This window comes from Engystomops pustulosus, chromosome 1, assembly GCF_040894005.1.
Source record: "Engystomops pustulosus chromosome 1, aEngPut4.maternal, whole genome shotgun sequence".
Classification (NCBI taxonomy): domain Eukaryota; kingdom Metazoa; phylum Chordata; class Amphibia; order Anura; family Leptodactylidae; genus Engystomops; species Engystomops pustulosus.
Window position 1 is genome coordinate 229,000,544 of NC_092411.1, and position 18,644 is coordinate 229,019,187.

Genomic DNA, 18,644 nt, shown 5'->3' on the forward strand with positions numbered 1-18,644 from the left:
TCTCCTTCCCAGAGTTCTCTGCCCCATGTAACACGTTGTGCTCGTGACCATTTAAAAAAGACTTCGTTCCCACGAATCAGCGTAAACTTCAGATTCATAACGAATTGAATTTTCTGTGAAATTTGTATTGAATTCCACTTCATTCGAATAAATTCGCCCATCTCTAATAGACACATAATTATTTACATACAAATATGCTATTACATACATACACAGCGGCATGCATTAACATCCTCAACACACACATAATACACTTAAATACATATATTCTACCACACGTGAACTCACATACACAGACACTTAAAATATACATATACATACATAATTCACATAACAAGATAAAAACAATTGCAGCTGATAAACAGCTGATGCAGAAATTGAAAAAGGGAGGAGAGAGGAACACAGTTTAGTGCTGTACTTACAGCTTCCTAATTCCTTGCTAATCACACAGAGCATGTGCTGTGACCCCTGCCCCTACAGCAGGAACAAGAGCAGCAAGAAGTGGACAGAGATGGTCAGAGCCTCCTCTGCTGCACCTGTAAATCCCGCTCTCTCTTCTCCAGCTCCACACACATACTCTGATACAGGAACGGCAGCCAGAGTCTTAACTAGATGATTATGTTGGATGGCCATGGCCTCCAAAATGGACTAATGAGGACTCCTTTCCCATGCTCCTGCTTTCTCTACTAGCTGCTTCTATTACTTGATCTCTGGCCATTTACCCATCTATCCAGCTATTAGTGAGTTATCATTCTTTTAATTTTTTATTCAATCATTTAGGTTATTGACACATTTCTTTTGCTTATGTATTGTTTAAAATACTCAATTTCATAAACTATCTTTTCCTTCCTGCTTAAAGACAACAATATGACAAAATTGCTGTAAATGAATACATGTCCTCTCATGTCATATCTTTTCAATGAAACAAAGAATAGATAACAATATATCTAAATACAAAAGTGGTTTATGTGTTCAACCATTCACTTTCTAAATCATAAAGTATGAATCTTCAGTAGTTGTTTCATTTAACTGTAGCCTATAAATGTAGAAATGTTTTAACCAGATAAATGCTCTTTTGTTGTAGATTTTCTTGAAATGAAATACTCTCTAATTAACTATTGTGTTAATATAAAGCAACATGATCAAACATGAATAGTGAAATATCTAAGAAAAATTGTCTTACAATATTACAATATATATAATACATTTTATTTATTATTTTCACAGCAAAGCCACATAAACTAAAATATATTTAAAGCTTTTTAATACAGTATGAAATAATTGAAAAATATAAATTACTATTTGACAAGCGCAATTATTTATTCACAATTACAAATGAAGTTCACCCAGTAATGCAGGTTAGAACATTGTTGTTTAGCTAGCAACAAGTCTCATACCATGTAAACAAGACCAATGAAAAAATTAAAGCTCCACTATAAAATGTTGCTTTTTTGAGGATATGTATGTCTGAGTTTTTTGACTCATTAAAGAGAACCTCACATGTAAATTAACCCACCCAAAATTAGTCCTTTATAAAAAACATGATTAAAAATCATTGCCCTGATCCCTAAATGGTTCCTTATCATGGCTGTAATGTAAAAAAAAATCTGTTTGTAAACTTATATGCAAATCACCTGGTGTGAGTCCAGTGATATTAATGGAGTCCTGCATATTAAATTTGACTAACATTGCCCTGCCTCCTTATTCTTGATTGACAGATCTCACTGCTAGGGCATTCTGCTGTATAGAACTTATACTTAGGGAGTGTCTGCCAATATTGAACTACAGATGTATACAGCTCTGTTTACTTATTATTTGATGTTAAATGTTTTACACAGTGCCTTGAGAGAGAGTTTTGTTACATCATTGAGCACTTCATGTCATGAGACCAGGGTGATGTCAAGCTAAAGTATGATGCTATTTAGTTAAAAGGGCTCTATGTAAACCTGTCACTAGCTGTATTTGTGAAAATCTTATGACAAATCCCCTTTAAAACTAAATATGAATAAAACACTCTTTGTAATCCTGTTATATTTACTTTAAAGTTGTTTTCTTTTATTCCTGGTTAAAGATGAGATTTTGCCACTTGGCTTGGGCTCTATTACCAGCATTTATTGCATTACTGCAGCTTCCTGGCCCTGGGCATCCTTAAACTGGAGAGGGCCGCAACTTGAGAGGGTGCAGTCACAACCGGGCCCAAGAGGCTTAGGCGGCCCATAAGAGGTCGCTTTCCCATATGAGAATGCTAGTACGATAAAACATACATTATTGTCGGGTCCCGCCACACACTTTACACTGGGGTCCAAAAGCTTCAAGTTACTCCAATGTATACAGAGTTTTATCGGCATCCCCTGTGTAGGGAGGGTGTACATAAGTTGTGACATCATCCTTTATACTAACTGATATTAGTAGTAATAGTGCTGTTTTCTATGATGTTGTATTATTATCTGTGGAGTAAATGTCTCTGCTGTATAGAAATCATCAACAGAATTGAAAAAAAAATCTTAAAAATATGTTTAACACAAGAACATTTACCGGTAAAACATTCCCTTTAAGTGGTAGATCTAAGGGTGAATGCTTTAATTACATGAAAGGAGATCTTATATAGAGCTATGCCACATATACAGATTATATCAAAGGTAACACCAATTTGCAGAACATTGTCTCTTTTTACAGCAATAAAGAGATTAAAAAAGACCTCATAGAGATCATATGCAGCCTGGTAACACATATACAAATATATATATTTAATATGTAATGTTAATTTTAGCTGAAACCATCCACTTACTCAGTTCTCAAAATATTATGCCATGAAGTAGAACTCAACTTCAAACCCTGTATCCAAATGATATGTTTAAAGAGAAGGAACTGCAACAGCTGGATCAGCCTACGATATCTGGAAACACTGGATGAGTGACATTAAATCTGCTTTTATACCATCATTTAAAAATCCATAGAGTATGGGATTTAGACAACAGGAGACCATGCCAAGCAGGTGGCAGATGCAATAAACTAATTTAAAATGCCTATTGGAAATTAGATTGGCATTAAAGTCAGTTACAAGGTGAAAGAGGTGGAGTGGCATCCAACTGACAGCAAAAGCCAAGATCAATACGGTTAGTCTACAAAAAACACGCCTAGACCTCTTCTTTATCCGAGTGATGGATTTAGATACAGAGTTAAGGTTATTTAGCTCAGAATTCTCGTCAGGCTTCATCTCAAAACATATGGGGACTCCTGGTAGATAAACACTTGAAGGTAAAGTGTGGACACTAGTGTGGATGCTCGTGGGTAAGGTGTGGCTCCGCTCGGTGGTAGATGTTTCGGGGATGTCCCCAGTATTACTTTCTTGGTGTCGTCTTAATATCGCTGGGACAACACTTGCTGTCTTTTTGCTGTAACGTTTTCTATGTTTCCGTACACAAGAATAGCTCCACTTCCGACTGCTACAAATTTCTACCTCTGATTTATTTGTTTTTGGTTGTTGAAGAGTCAAATTGATCATCTCATTATCTTCCACTTTTATCTCTTTGTTTGGTAATCTTGAACTTATGCTCCTGCAAACACTTGTATGACTTATTGTTAGGCAAAATAATGGCAGAATATATTGTACCAGTAATAAGGAAATGGTGAATGCAATTCTGTAGGAATCAGATGGCCATGACTCGACACAAAGATAACTATTCATCAGTGGTTCTAAATTGAATGCTTCTCTCAGGTTTATAATTTTATGAAAGACTGGTAAAGGGGAACATATGGTGAAACCAAGAGTCCAGACAGTGGCAATCAAAAAGTATCCATGATTTGCAGTTAAATTTGTTGAAAGGGGATGTTTTATCATGTGATACCTCACCAAGGCTATAGACATGAGCATTAGTGTAGAGATCAGAACCGAGACACACTGGAGGAAGGGCACAACGTGACACATGACTTCACCAAAGATCCATTGGTCAAGCAACACACATGTCAAGGTAAACGGTGAGCAGAACAGCACAACTAAAATATCTGAAAAAGCCAAATTTCCAATGAGGTAATTAATTATAGTTTTCTGCTTGCGTTTTCTAAAAATAGCAAGGAGGATTAGGAGATTTCCCATAAATCCAAGCAGGCTCACAAATGTATATAGTCCAATAAGAAAGTATCGTATGTCATCTACACTGCTGTTGTAATCCTCCCAAGCTGGAAAATTAGTTGCTGATGTTGCAAAGGTGCTGTTTTCTTCTTTCATAACAGTTCGGTTATTAAAGTCTTTTATGTCCAAATCCATTTCACAGTCCTAAGACACAAAGAAAAGCAATTACTAAACCCATGTACAAAAAAAACCATTCACTTCTAAAAGCTGAAGGACTATTGATTGGTTTTGGGTTCTAGAGTTACAAAAGTCCAATTTCAATAAGATACACATAAAACACAGTCACAGAGAATAGACATAACAAATTATAATTAGGATGCACAAAGCAATACAGCATGAAAAGATGTACACAACCATAGTAACAGTTTAAAAAAAAAGTATTTTAAGCCTAAAAAGTGCACTTATCAAGGAAATTGCTATAACAACCTACAGGGTCAATTTATATAGAGAAAGGATTAGCTAGTGATAAGGCAATGTTAGAGAACAGTCAACATAATGAGCTAGATAAAAAATTCACCTATTCGGGATGGCTGACTGTAGTAGTGAGCTGACCATGTCACACATACAGTATTACAAATCAGTATTTATAAATCTATCTATCTATCTATCTATCTATCTATCTATCTATCTATCTACCTATCTATCTGTCTTGGGGGGGGGGCACACAATTTGGCACACATGTTTGTGAATTCTGTCATATGGGGTCTGTGCTTGGCACCCAATTTTTTAATGGCTTTAATTGTACATGCTGTTAGGTGTTATGCATCTAACGACATCTCTAGTGGGCACACACTTCACATCAGAGAATAACATTTCAACCTTTAGTGGATCAAAATGTGGAGGTTTCCCAAAGTACTCTATTTATTCATAAATACATTTGACCTCCAATCGTGTTTCTCTTAACCTTTTCCCTGCTGGGCGTTTCTGGAAACTTTGTTGCATTATTGGACAGAGCAATATTTACCATTTCAACGTGTACAAATAAAACCAAAAGTACAGCATAAAGAATAATACTGAACCCCAACTTAAATACATTTTCTGAAAACAGGCACTTCTCTCATTTTCAGAATAGCATTAAAGAGTTTATAAACATAGGAACCTTCATACAATTTGCTCCATACCTGCTAATAGTAATAGATGAACATGTGAGTTCACAGATACACAAAATCACTAAAACTGAAATAACCAAAAATTAGATTTTTCACTAGAAATGTTAAGAGCGTTTCAACCTGCAAAATATAGCAAATTAACAGATTAAAAAGTAAAGGCACCTGTAAATCCTATTGTTTTTTTAAAAAAAATCTTTTGATTGCATTTGTTTTTTTTAGACAGTTGACAGCATCATGCAACTTTGTGACAAACACAAAATATTAAATAAAATGCGTCATCAATGCGGAGGGTGACACACAAATACGAATGTAAAACTAATAAGTCAGCAAATTTAAGGAATGTAAATATAATAAGTCAGCAAATTTATAAATACCACAATTCTCAAACTATGAGAATTTACACCCCCAAAAATGCTAAAGTAAAAGCCATTAAATTTTGGATTGCAATGCACAAATGTGTTAAAAATATATACCACACCAAGTAAAGAGCTCCTATCCTGTCAAAATCATATTTTATATGATCACAGCCTACAATGTATACAAAATAATTTTTTTTATTAATACACACAACCACCTTCATGCATCTTTGCAGTAAACTGTGATAAAATGCAAATATTGCACAAAATGAAACATTTCCACTTAAATATATGGACAAATCCAGAATACTTATATAAAGATCAGGTCCGTTTCTTCCACCAAGCCGGAGGATGCCTATATAAGGGGGAGTGGGGGGATTCCTATATACTGGGGGGTGAGGGGGCTGCCTATATACTGAGAAGTGTGAGTAGGAGGTTGCTTATATACTGAGTAGTGGGGGGCTGTCTATATACTGGGGGTAGGGAGGGGTCTTTATACTGAGGATTGGTGGGGCAGCCTATATACTGGGAAGTGGGGGGGGGGGCTGCCTATATACTGGAGAGCAGGAGGAGGCTGTCTACATTCTGGGGGCGGCTGCATTGGCTGGAGCTGCCCGTATACTGGGGGGTGGCTGCTGTGTGCTGGCTCCCTGTATACTAGGGGGGCTGCAGTGTACTGGCTTCCTGTATGTACTGGGGGAAGTGTGTTAGATATCTGTATACTGGGGGGGGGGCAGTGCACTGGATCCCTATATAATTGGGGGGGGTTAGTTTGATTTTAAGCTGCCGTTCTGAATATTTATTGTTTTATTAATTCTCTCATTTTCTCTCTGTGGTGGTTGGGTGCAGATCTCCCATCCTGCAGGGTGATGCCTTAGTGGTAAACAGCATGGGATCAATGATATAAATAAAGATGCATCATGTATATATATATATATATATATAATAGAGAGGGGCACAATGTACCATATATACTCAAGTATAAGCCAAGGTACTTTTAACGCAAAAAAATTGGGAGAATCTATTGACTCGAGTATAAGCCTAGGGTGTGAAATGCATTGGTCATAGCCTCCAGCCAGTATATAGCTGACCATCCCATATTCTCCATTATATAGCCTGCCAGCCCCTGCCCCCCAAAATATAGCTTGCCAGGCCCCTGCCCCCCCCAGTACATAGCATGTCTATCCCCCTAATATATATCCTGCCAGCCCCTGCAGATGCATCATGTATATATATATATATATATATATATATATATATATATGTATATGTATATATATATATATATATATATATATATATATGTATATGTATATATATATATATATATATATATATATACACTCACCGGCCACTTTATTAGGTACACCATGCTAGTAAAGGGTTGGACCCCCTTTTGCCTTCAGAACTGCCTCAATTCTTCGTGGCATAGATTTAAAAAAGGTGCTGGAAGCATTCCTCAGAGATTTTGGTCCATATTGACATGATGGCATCACACAGTTGCCGCAGATTTGTCGGCTGCACATCCATGATGCGAATCTCCCGTTCCACCACATCCCAAAGATGCTCTATTGGATTGAGATCTGGTGACTGTGGAGGCCATTTGAGCACAGTGAACTCATTGTCATGTTCCAGAAACCAGTCTGAGATGATTCCAGCTTTATGACATGGCGCATTATCCTGCTGAAAGTAGCCATCAGATGTTGGGTACATTGTGGTCATAAAGGGATGGACATGGTCAGCAACAATACTCAGGTAGGCTGTGGCGTGATTTGAGTCACTGTTGCCTTTCTATCAGCTCGAACCAGTCTGCCCATTCTCCTCTGACCTCTGGCATCAACAAGGCATTTCCGCCCACAGAACTGACGCTCACTGGATGTTTTTTCTTTTTCGGACCATTCTCTGTAAACCCTAGAGATGGTTGTGCGTGAAAATCCCAGTAGATCAACAGTTTCTGAAATACTGAGACCAGCCCTTCTGGCATCAACAACCATGCCACGTTCAAAGGCACTCAAATCACCTTTCTTCCCCATACTGATGCTCGGTTTGAACTGCAGGAGATTGTCTTGACCATGTCTACATGCCTAAATGCACTGAGTTGCCGCCATGTGATTGGCTAATTAGAAATTAGGTGTTAACGAGCAGTTGGACAGGTGTACCTAATAAAGTGGCCGGTGAGTGTAGACTCCATGCTGGTGCTGTATTTATGTACTAAGCTTTGTTCTGGTGAAGTATATATGTAAATCGCTAGTATAATAATTAATGGAAGACAAAATTGTATAATTTGGAAGACATTGTACATTTTAATCAAAGGGGGGCACTGTATACATTAGAGTTAATTTGGGGGGAGCACTTTCTAATGTAACTTAGTGGGTTAGCATAGCATACAATACAATCCGTGCATAAATACATGTCTCTAATAATTTTAATTTGTGGGGGGCTGTTTATAATAGAAATCGGGGCACATTGTATATATTTTAATAACCTCAGGGAAGAGAGGGCTATTTTTTGAGATTTGCCCTGTACAAAAATTACCTAGAAACAACCCTGATAAAAAATATGTGCTTTCCTAAAAACGGTAAGATGTAAGGCGTTCATATACGAGTATACCCCACATGTGTATATTCACTAAAATATGCTAAATATGTTAAATCCTTGGCCGCGCTAAACAAATTGTGCATGAAATTGCACCAAGCTTCACACAGACTACTGTACATTCCCTTACACAACTATAACCCAAATAAAAAAAAAAACGTTACAACATAAATTTAAATAATGGAGGCATAAAATAAATATTTTATTTAGGAATATGTATGTTTTTCTTGTTACATTTTGGACAAGTTCTGTAGCCACCTTACTCAAAGAGGATTTGTTGTTCATTCTCTCCCTCCATTATGTATAAAATGATTGCTCAATATATGGGAGCACATTGTTAGGGTTACTTTTTCCAAATTTTAGCTACAGATAAAGTCAATATTTGCTTTATCTGTGAGCTGTAAGCTCCTCTGTGCAGCCTACTACAGATTCTTCCTACAATCTGCTGACTTAGAAGCTAGAGGGGAAGGGGGACATTTCAGAGGTCTGTAACTTGTACCTGGCACTTAGAAACACAGAGATATAAACTATTAAAGTGACAGTCAGGAGTGATTTCTATATATATATAGAAGTCACACCCAAAATTGTTACTTTAAACATGAATGTCTCCAGATCCCTGGCACCTAGAAACATTAGATTCTAGGAGCCAGAGATTCAAAGCTATGTCTTCTAGAAACCCGGACATATCTCAAATGTCGTTAGCCATAGAGGCTGTCTTACACTTTTCTCAGAGGATCTATAGCTGATACACACTCAAGGAAGTATCTGTGGCTGGAAAATACACATTTGAGGCGGAATTACTGATTTGCATGCATAAAAATACTCCGGCCAAACAATACGTTCTACTTTATTTATGGTTCAATGTTTTTCATCTTTTTCCTTAAATTGAATTGAATAAACAATTACTACTATACCTAAAACACAAAATGTGTAATAAAATAACAGATTATGTTGTATAGCGGTTTTCTGTAGACAGTATTGGTAAACCTACTGCAATGACAATGTCAAATATTTCCCTAACAGATATTTGGATAAACTTCAACAATGCTCGATAATTTTTGCAGTAACCAAGCAACATTTTTGAGCCTACATCAACTCATGAACAAAAATATGTTAACAATAGCAATTTTTATAATGGATTCGGTTATGATATCTTTTCTCACAGTTACGAGTCTATAAATTTGCTTAAAAATATAGACGAGTAACTTCCTTATCATTATAAACATTACATAGAATATGTTACATACAAAAGAATTTCATAAAATAGTCTATTGAAGGAAAAAAAAAGATAGAACCAGCAATGCACATGTCATATACTGCGATAAGGAGGTAGGTTATTTTAAGTACCAAGCGTTAATACATTGCTTTCTCATGTTATGTAGCAATTGCATATACAGGTCCTTTTCCATTTGCAATCTAAGAAATTACACAGCACTCATCAATCCATAGTAGAAATTTTCTTTATCAGATACTCATATGGTCCATATAAGCAACACACCTGGATGAAGCGTCAAGTGTGACGTTTGTGAAATGGTTGTTTTGTCGACTGGCAGGAGCATGCTACTGTCCTACATACACTCACCGGCCACTTTATTAGATACACCTGTCCAACTGCTCGTTAACTGCTCAGCTAATCACATGGCGGCAACTCAGTGCATTTAGGCATGTAGACATGGTCAAGACAATCTCCTGCAGTTCAAACCGAGCATCAGTATGGGGAAGAAAGGTGATTTGAGTGCCTTTGAACGTGGCATGGTTGTTGGTGCCAGAAGGGCTGGTCTGAGTATTTCAGAAACTGCTGATCTACTGGGATTTTCACGCACAACCATCTCTAGGGCTTGCAGAGAATGGTCCGAAAAAGAAAAAACATCCAGTGAGCGGCAGTTCTGTGGGCGGAATTGCCTTGTTGATGCCAGAGGTCAGAGGAGAATGGGCAGACTGGTTCGAGCTGATAGAAAGGCAACAGTGACTCAAATCGCCACCCGTTACAACCAAGGTAGGCAGAAGAGCATCTCTGAATGCACAGTACGTCGAACTTTGAGGCAGATGGGCTACAGCAGCAGAAGACCACACCGGGTGCCACTACTTTCAGCTAAGAACAGGAAACTGAGGTTACAATTTGCACAAGCTCATCGAAATTGGACAGCAGAAGATTGGAAAAACGTTGCCTGGTCTGATGAGTCTCGATTTCTGCTGCGACATTCAGATGGTAGGGTCAGAATTTGGCGTCAACAACATGAAAGCATGGATCCATCCTGCCTTGTATCAACGGTTCAGGCTGGTGGTGGTGGTGTCATGGTGTGGGGAATATTTTCTTGGCACTCTTTGGGCCCCTTGGTACCAATTGAGCATCGTTGCAACGCCACAGCCTACCTGAGTACTGTTGCTAACCATGTCCATCCCTTTATGACCACAATGTACCCAACATCTGATGGCTACTTTCAGCAGGATAATGCGCCATGTCATAAAGCTGGAATCATCTCAGACTGGTTTATTGAACATGACAATGAGCTCACTGTACTCAAATGGCCTCCACAGTCACCAGATCTCAATCCAATAGAGCATCTTTGGGATGTGGTGGAACGGGGGATTCGCATCATGGATGTGCAGCCGACAAATCTGCGGCAACTGTGTGATGCCATCATGTCAATATGGACCAAAATCTCTGAGGAATGCTTCCAGCACCTTGTTGAATCTATGCCACAAAGAAATGAGGCAGTTCTGAAGGCAAATGGGGGTCCAACCTGTTACTAGCATGGTGTACCTAATAAAGTGGCCGGTGAGTGTAATATAACTATATGAGTAGCTAATAAAGAAAATCTCTCCTACAGAGAGTACCACAAGTTTTTTCTTATCTTCTTGCAAATTAGAAAGAAGTTTATGAAAGCCAGCTTTACAATAGTCTCCCTGGTAATCTCCTCCATGCCAAGCTAAGAGTTTTGTTGGTAGCACACAGCTCATATTAAACCATAAGATACGTCAAGGGGTGATTTTTTAGCAATTTTTTTTAATCCACTGTATAGGGTATCTTTGCCTGAGGCAATCGTGAGAAAAAGGTTCCTTTTCCCCTCTGCATGAAGTAATAGTTTACTAATGCAGGATGCCACTCAATTCATTCTCACAAAAGTGAGTGGCGCTTGTATGCATGTGCAGACAGCCACTCCAAATTATTGACGTACCTCTTTAACTATTCCACATTGCTCTTCTCGCAATGATTAGCAGCCAAGAAGCTACAAGAGAAGTCTATCAACTTGTGCAAGTTCCACTTCGATGATATAAAGTGTGACTAAAAGGAATTCTCTCATCCGAGACAACCGTCAGAACAAGCCACAGAAAATCAGCAGATAGTGGTGGCTGAATACTATAAATATCTGATTTTCTATGTCCAGCACAACTGTCTGAAGCTGCCACTCTCAAAAATCAACCTCATGCAATCCCTCCAAAAAATGATTTCCTAAAGACACGGTTAAAAGGTTAATGTGGTAAAGTGGATCTCTTAGAGTGCTTTCAGAAGAATGTGCATAGGCGTAAATGGGGACTGTGGTACCCAGTCACCATGACCCTGCACAGAGAAATATAGGATGGCTCCAGCCCTGCACGTCTCTATGGAGAGGGGAAGGCTGAGTAGCGCTCTCCAGTGTACTGACTTGTGCTCACCCAGACATAGGAACATGTTCATCCAAATGAGACTTTAAACAAAAGGGACTATCAGAAAAACTTATATTTCTTGCCTCACAATTTTCAACCCAATGAATGTTGTAGAAGTTACAGGACACCGTTTACATAATTAGATCTATTTTTTTTTATCAATTATAATAATTTTGGCAGAAGTCACGGTGAGTACATTTTTGGCAATGCTTGGGAAGACACCAGTTTTATGGTAAAACTGAACTCAACATGCTGAGCCCTAGTGCTCTATTTTCAACCCTTAGTTTGGTATTTTCTTTTTATTTCATTATTGAAGTTCTATATTCAGCAATGTGTCAAAATATGTTGTTAAAGAATGTTCTCAGTGTTTGAGAGTAGATTAATGAACGAAAGCATCAATTTTAAACATGACCACACAGTGTATGTACTGGAGCTGCTAAAATGTTCAAAACTGGCAAACAGCCAGGGCAGTTACTGAATATTGGAGACATTAGCAGAGCTGGCAGGTGATTGCAAACACAGGCTGACAGTAGTCATCTGCCAGATGGATATATGAATGTACAAGAAAAGCATCATAAATTTTATTGGATCATTTACAAATAAACTAAATGTTTGGCGGCTACACAAAATCATTGCTAGCTGCCACAAATTTAGAAGAAATTAATAATATCTTAGAGCATGTAATAGTTCCTTCTAGAACCCTATCTCTGAATACCAGAAGATTATGCATAGAGAAGTACCATTAACATAAGGCACATGTGAGCAACTCATTCGTTCAGACCATTGTCCCTTACCCATAAAATTACAGCCGGTTCCCGACTTAAGGACACCCGATTTACAGATGACCCCTTAGTTAAAAACGGACCACTTTGCCCACTGTGACCTCTGGTGAAGCTTTCTGGATGCCTTACTTTAGACTCAGGCTGCAATGATCAGCAGTAAGGTGTCTGTAATGAAGTTTTATTGATTACCCATGTACACATGACACCACAAAATTTTGATAATCCAATTGTCACAAGGGAAAAAAACAATTTTGTCTGGAGCTACAAATATAAAACATTCCAGTTCTGAAATATTCAACTTAAGAACAAACCTAGAACCTACCTTGTACGTAACCCAGGGACTGCCTGTACCAGAGTTCCCTTTAGACTATTTAACACTTACTAAGTTAATGTATTTAGTGTCCATACAGTAAATGTATTAACAGGAAGTTCGACAGAGAAATACAGAAAAATATTTTTGAAACATATACATTTTTAAAGGTATTGAAACGTACAAAAAAATCTTTACATCTGTGACTGTACTGACCCCAAAAATAAAGGGGTTATGTTATTTAAACAAGTGCAAGCTGTTAAAACTATGCCTTCAAGAAAATGACAAAATTGCTTATTTTGGATTTTTTCCACAGGTTTCCAATACATTGTATGGAATACATAATAGTGAACCTGGAAGTATTATTTATCCTATAGATAATAAGCACTCAAAGAGCTTGGCTTTTACATGGTAGCAAAAAAGGAAACACACAAACAATAAAAGGGAGTCAGCCATTAATAAATTAAACTTTATCTAAAGAAAATTCATCTCCAGTTGATACTATTAACAGTCCTCTGCTAAAATGTCAACTTCTTAAATCCATCTGTAGAGAGACATAGTGGAACGAGTATTTAAAGACATGAGTGAGGAGCACATAAAAGTAAGATATTTGTCCTCAATCTACACAGTTCATTTATCTTATAACCTTCTGTAATATCGCTATAAAATGGCTTTTAAAACCTTACAGTTCTCTGATTCAGCGTCTCCCTACATCTCTTGTTGAACTCATCCTAGACAAAATCAAATTGAGATTAATGGCTATAACCTGCCACCACTATACTGTTTGATCAAGATAATTTAAAATTGTTTGACAGATTATTTGGAGACTTTCCATAAGATTGCCTGTATTCCTGGTATTTTCTTATTCAGCGTAATTAGATAGGAAATACTAACTAGAGGGCACATAAATATGGTAGGAGTTGATTACAGACAATAATTTCTATAATTCAAAGCAACATCCACATAAAATTGGTCTGGCTCATATTCACTCTGTGTTGACAATGTTCTACCTTGTTTGCAATTTCTTTATTTTTTTGTCGAAAACAAATTCAGCTGCGGGGCTGTACATGATAATGTGAATCCAATGTTTAGTTAAAGGAAATCTACCACCAGGATCAGGGATTGTAAACCAAGCACACTTACATGCAGGTTTGTGTCCTCCCTGACAGGATCTTCTTTTAGATTATGCCCTAATTTAAAAAAAAAGGCTTGAAACATTATTACCTGCAGGCTCATTTGCATATTTTTTAAATCTTTTTTTTTTTGTAAAAAGGAAACAAAAGAAGCTAAAAAGAAGCTAAAGGAGTGGAGGGGACACACAAGCGTGTAAGTGTGCTCGGTTTACATTCCTTGATGATGGTGATAGATTTCCTTTAAAGTCAAATTCATTGGATTGTTTAAACCTGCAGAAATAAATTCTCTAAAAAGTATATCCAGTTTATGCGTATTATGTACTATGTAAGTAAAAACAAATGAATAGTTTCAATACTAATATACTCCATGTTGTTATGTGCACAAACTTTGTACAGTAGCATACAGTAGACATACAGGTCTGTAAAGAATGTTTAGACACACTGGGAGAGATTTGTTGAGCCAACCAGACTTCTGGTGTAATTTGCACCAGAAAATGCTTTCTGGCACATTTGTCATGACTCTAAGACCTGTTTTTAACTCTTTCCCGACTTGTCCGACTAAAGGGGCGTGGTCTGTTAAAATGGGGCATGGTCTCTTGGAGAGGTGTGGTTGGGCAGAAAAGAGCCTGTGAGGCCATATATTTTTAGACTTTATGCAACATTTTGCACAGTTTAGAACAACTATATGAAGGTGTAAAGTAGAACATGAGAGTTTTAAACTGCACCAGAATTTTACATCAAAGTGATAAATGTGGGGAGTGAGCTGCTTATTGTCCCTTGATTGAGATCTGGTCCATGCCAGTGATGACCCAATCAAGTCTGTTAAGCAGATTCCTTAAGAGTCATAAAAGACATAAATCCCTGTGACACACAATTTATACTCCCAGACCGTACTTCCTCTCTGAGATTTGAAATTGCCTTTTAATATGAGGACTTTAAAATCTTTCATCTTGTGGTCAGGGCTGCAAAAGTGTTTTGGCATAGAAAAATCTGTCCTGTTTTCTTTTATGTTGTGACGGCGAGAGTTCATCCTTCTCAGTTGCTTCCCTGTTTCACCAACATATAGGCCTCCAGTATGACATCTGGTACACACAATTATATAGACCACATTGTGTGAGGTGCAGGTGAAGAAACTTGGGATGATGTAATCCTTACTGGAGTTGGGAATCTTTTTCCTGTCAGTAGTCATTATGTCAAGACAGGTTTTACACCTTGTTTGGATGCAGGGTCCAGTACGACAGATCTATATAAAGAAACTGAATGCTGTAATAGTTTCCAAAGGTACTAAACATGGAGTGTAAGAGGGTAAATACTTGAACAGTAGAATTATTTTCTGAAACAAGATCAGTTTTTTTCTTGATTATCAACAACTACATTCTATTAACTGTGATTGCTTTTGCAAAGCTCTGTCATGTCAAAGCTTTAACATGGCACTAACAGAAAACTTTGACATCCAATAGTACCTTGGTATCTGTACACATGGCTTACTTTGTGATATTCATGGGAGAGCTTCAACTATCTTCCAATATCACAAGTCATCGAAATGTTTTTTTTTATGACCCTACACAATGGGGCTCATTTACTAAGGGTCTGTTGGACGCATTTTCGTCGGATTTCCAGACGATTTCCGTTAAGTGCCGAATTCCCCCAGGATTTTGGCGCACGTGACCGGATTTTGGCCTATCGCCACCGGCTTGCACGCGACAGAAATCGGGGGGGGCGGGTCGTCGGACAACCCGGCGGATTCGGACAATGCACAAGATTTAACAATTAGAATTGTGTTGCACCAGGAAGAAGCAGGTGAGCTCCGGTTGACCTCGGTGCAGAAGCGATGGATGCAGGAACTCGGGAACACGAACTTAGTGAATCGCGGCAGACCCAATCCTTGTTGGACAATGCACCGTGGGATCGCGACAGGACCAAGTAAGTAAATCTGCCCTCATGTCTATATTGTACAATTTCATAGTGTGAAACTTATAGACATCTATAGCGTCTCAATGAACTCACATATACAGTAGGTACCAATACACATTATATGACAACTGGCTATGGGAGTCTCCCAATCTTACTTGTTGACATATATCAGGGGAAAGAGGGATAATCCAGGTTGGATTCTAGCATGTCCAGTCCTTTTGTTCCCCAGAAGATAAGCCATGGTCATAAATTACTGACAGCAGCCGATTTCTCTTGTCTACTCAGCTAAGCCAAGCACACAACTGTTGGGACAAAAGGACTGGAGCATTATATGTCATACTTGGATTATGGCATATTTAATTCAATTTCATATTGTAATGTATTATGGAGATGCCATACAATATTACTGATATTTCAGTTCCCAATAGTACAAACATATGTTCATCCTTACTTCAAAGCTGTGGTCACAGATTGTTAATGCTCTTATCACAGCTAAACAGCTGTTTTCATGAAACCATATGACAATAAATTGTTAAAAATAATCTATAGCTTCTTGTAGTCAATAATGATATAACATATCCTTATTTGTTGAAAGATTAGGACTGACACCTGAACAACTAAAAGGGAAATATACCAACAAGCGACATATGCTGCAAATATTTAGATTCACATATATCTCACGTCATAGTAATATGAGTAATTTGTAACATTATATAACTAAAATGTTTTTAGCTCAGCATTGAAGAAAGAAAAAATGTCATGGTTTTGTATAAAATAATTATAGAATTAGGTAACTTTATATTCAAAATTTAACCTGATTATTAATTTTACTTTTTCCACCAAAACGATATAATAGACAATAGACATTGGAACATGTTTCATTCCCACAGAGGAAACTATGCCAGGTCAACAAAGCAATAGTAATGTCAGGTCTGGATATCTCATCTTAAATGCTATTCCACAGAGGATTAAACCAAACATGCCTCTCCAGCAACTGTGTCCAAAATCATCACCACGAACATTAAGCAGGTCATAACATTAGGTCTTTCTGCATGTCAGGTACATATTTTATGAGCAGGCTGTCCTCCAGTCACTATGCAGAAGTGCACAAGTGGAAAAAGTGCCTGAAAAAGTTCTCTATCTACGCCAATTACTAACCCAAATACACAGATTTTCCCATAGTCCCCACAGTCTCATTTTATATACCAACATTTTATGTAGTACAATATTAAATTCCTTGGAAAGTCCAGATGTGCAACATCCCCCAGGTCTAGTCTAGAACTTCCTTCCTCATAGAAGCCAGATTAGTTTGACAGGACCGATCCCTCATAAAGCCACGCTGATGCTGGGTTATAAGGTTATGTACAATGAGATGCTCCAGAATAGCATTTCTAACAAACCCATCAAATATTTTACTCACAACTAAAGTTAAACTCACAGATGTGTTGTTTTCAGGATCACTTTTTGATCCTTTTTTGAACATTGACACCACATTTGCTAAGCACCAGTCTTGTAGAACAGAACCTGTTTAGGGAATCTTCAAATATTCAAAACAATTGGTGGTCTATTACAGTACATAATTCCTGTAGTATCTGGGGATACATTGATTGAAAATGGGTGAAAAAGTTGCAATTGGCATATCACTGACCAGGTAGACAGATTGTTGGGTGGGGATGCGGAGGACAAGTGGTCATGTTGTGTATTGGCAGCAATTATATTACAAATCTAGAAATTGATTTTAAGAATTTAAAGTCAAGGCAAGAACCTCAAAAATAGTGTTTTCTGAAATATTATTCGTTCCACATGTCACACGCAAGTGGCTTATGAGCAGGTGAAGGAAGGAGATGTTTGGGTTCCTGGAGAACTGAGTTGACTTTGCCATTGATAACAGGACCTTTGTATTAAGCTAATACAGTTTGGTAGGCAAAAAATAATAAAAATAACAAGAAGGTAGAAACAGAAAACAAGTGTTCAATGGTTATAGGGGGAAAATAAATTATGTAAAAGACAAATACAAGTAGCAAAAATAGAAACTGAAATAAATGGAAATGAAAAGTAATACATTATTTTTCAAATGTATTTATAAATAAATAATTATTTAATGGTCTATCAGGGAAATCCTATAAATTCCAATATACAATTTCCTATTTTACTGAAGAACTTGGGAAGCTTCACATCAAACCCACTAAATTAGCCCAATCACCAGGTGCAAATGGCATACACCTCTTTGTTCTAATAGAATTAGGTGCAAGGGAAGACAGACCCTTATTTCGAATAATTTAGGATTCCATGAAGATGAGTTCTGTTCTACAAGACTAAGTCTTGGCAAATATGGTACCAATATCTAATATGGGAGAAAATGTGAACTCAGAAGCTACAAACTTTAGAGTTTAACCTCTCTTGTGGGAAAATATTTGAGGGGTTCCTTATATAGAAGATTGTAAGTTCCCCTAATACAGCACTTGAGATGAGATATAAAGCTTCCCGTCAGCTAATGCAGGCTCAAGTTGTCTCTCTCTGAACTCCTACTTATTTGCTACCCCCCCCCCCCCTATTGATTTCTATGTACTTATATGTAATATGTTCATTATAGACAAGGACATGTTCAGCATAATGTGGTTGGAGAGGGAAAGGAAAAAAGTAGGTACAGGGATACAATAACATT

At 37.6% G+C, this 18,644-nt stretch overlaps 1 protein-coding gene across 3 annotated transcripts in view; it reads right to left on the reverse strand.

Annotated features, from left to right (window-relative positions):
- Nucleotides 1-706: 706 nt before the first annotated feature.
- Nucleotides 707-18,644, reverse strand: part of NPY5R (neuropeptide Y receptor Y5) — a 45,644-nt gene continuing 27,706 nt past the window's right edge. For 2 of the 3 annotated variants that reach the window (XM_072120351.1, XM_072120359.1), the window contains exon 2: nucleotides 708-4,276. In XM_072120351.1, coding sequence (XP_071976452.1) covers nucleotides 2,888-4,267 — 1,380 coding nt within the window. In that variant the 5' untranslated portion in view covers nucleotides 4,268-4,276 and the 3' untranslated portion in view covers nucleotides 708-2,887. Of the gene's footprint in view, nucleotides 4,277-18,644 lie in introns of all 3 variants that reach the window. The other variant, XM_072120365.1, reaches the window with a different exon arrangement.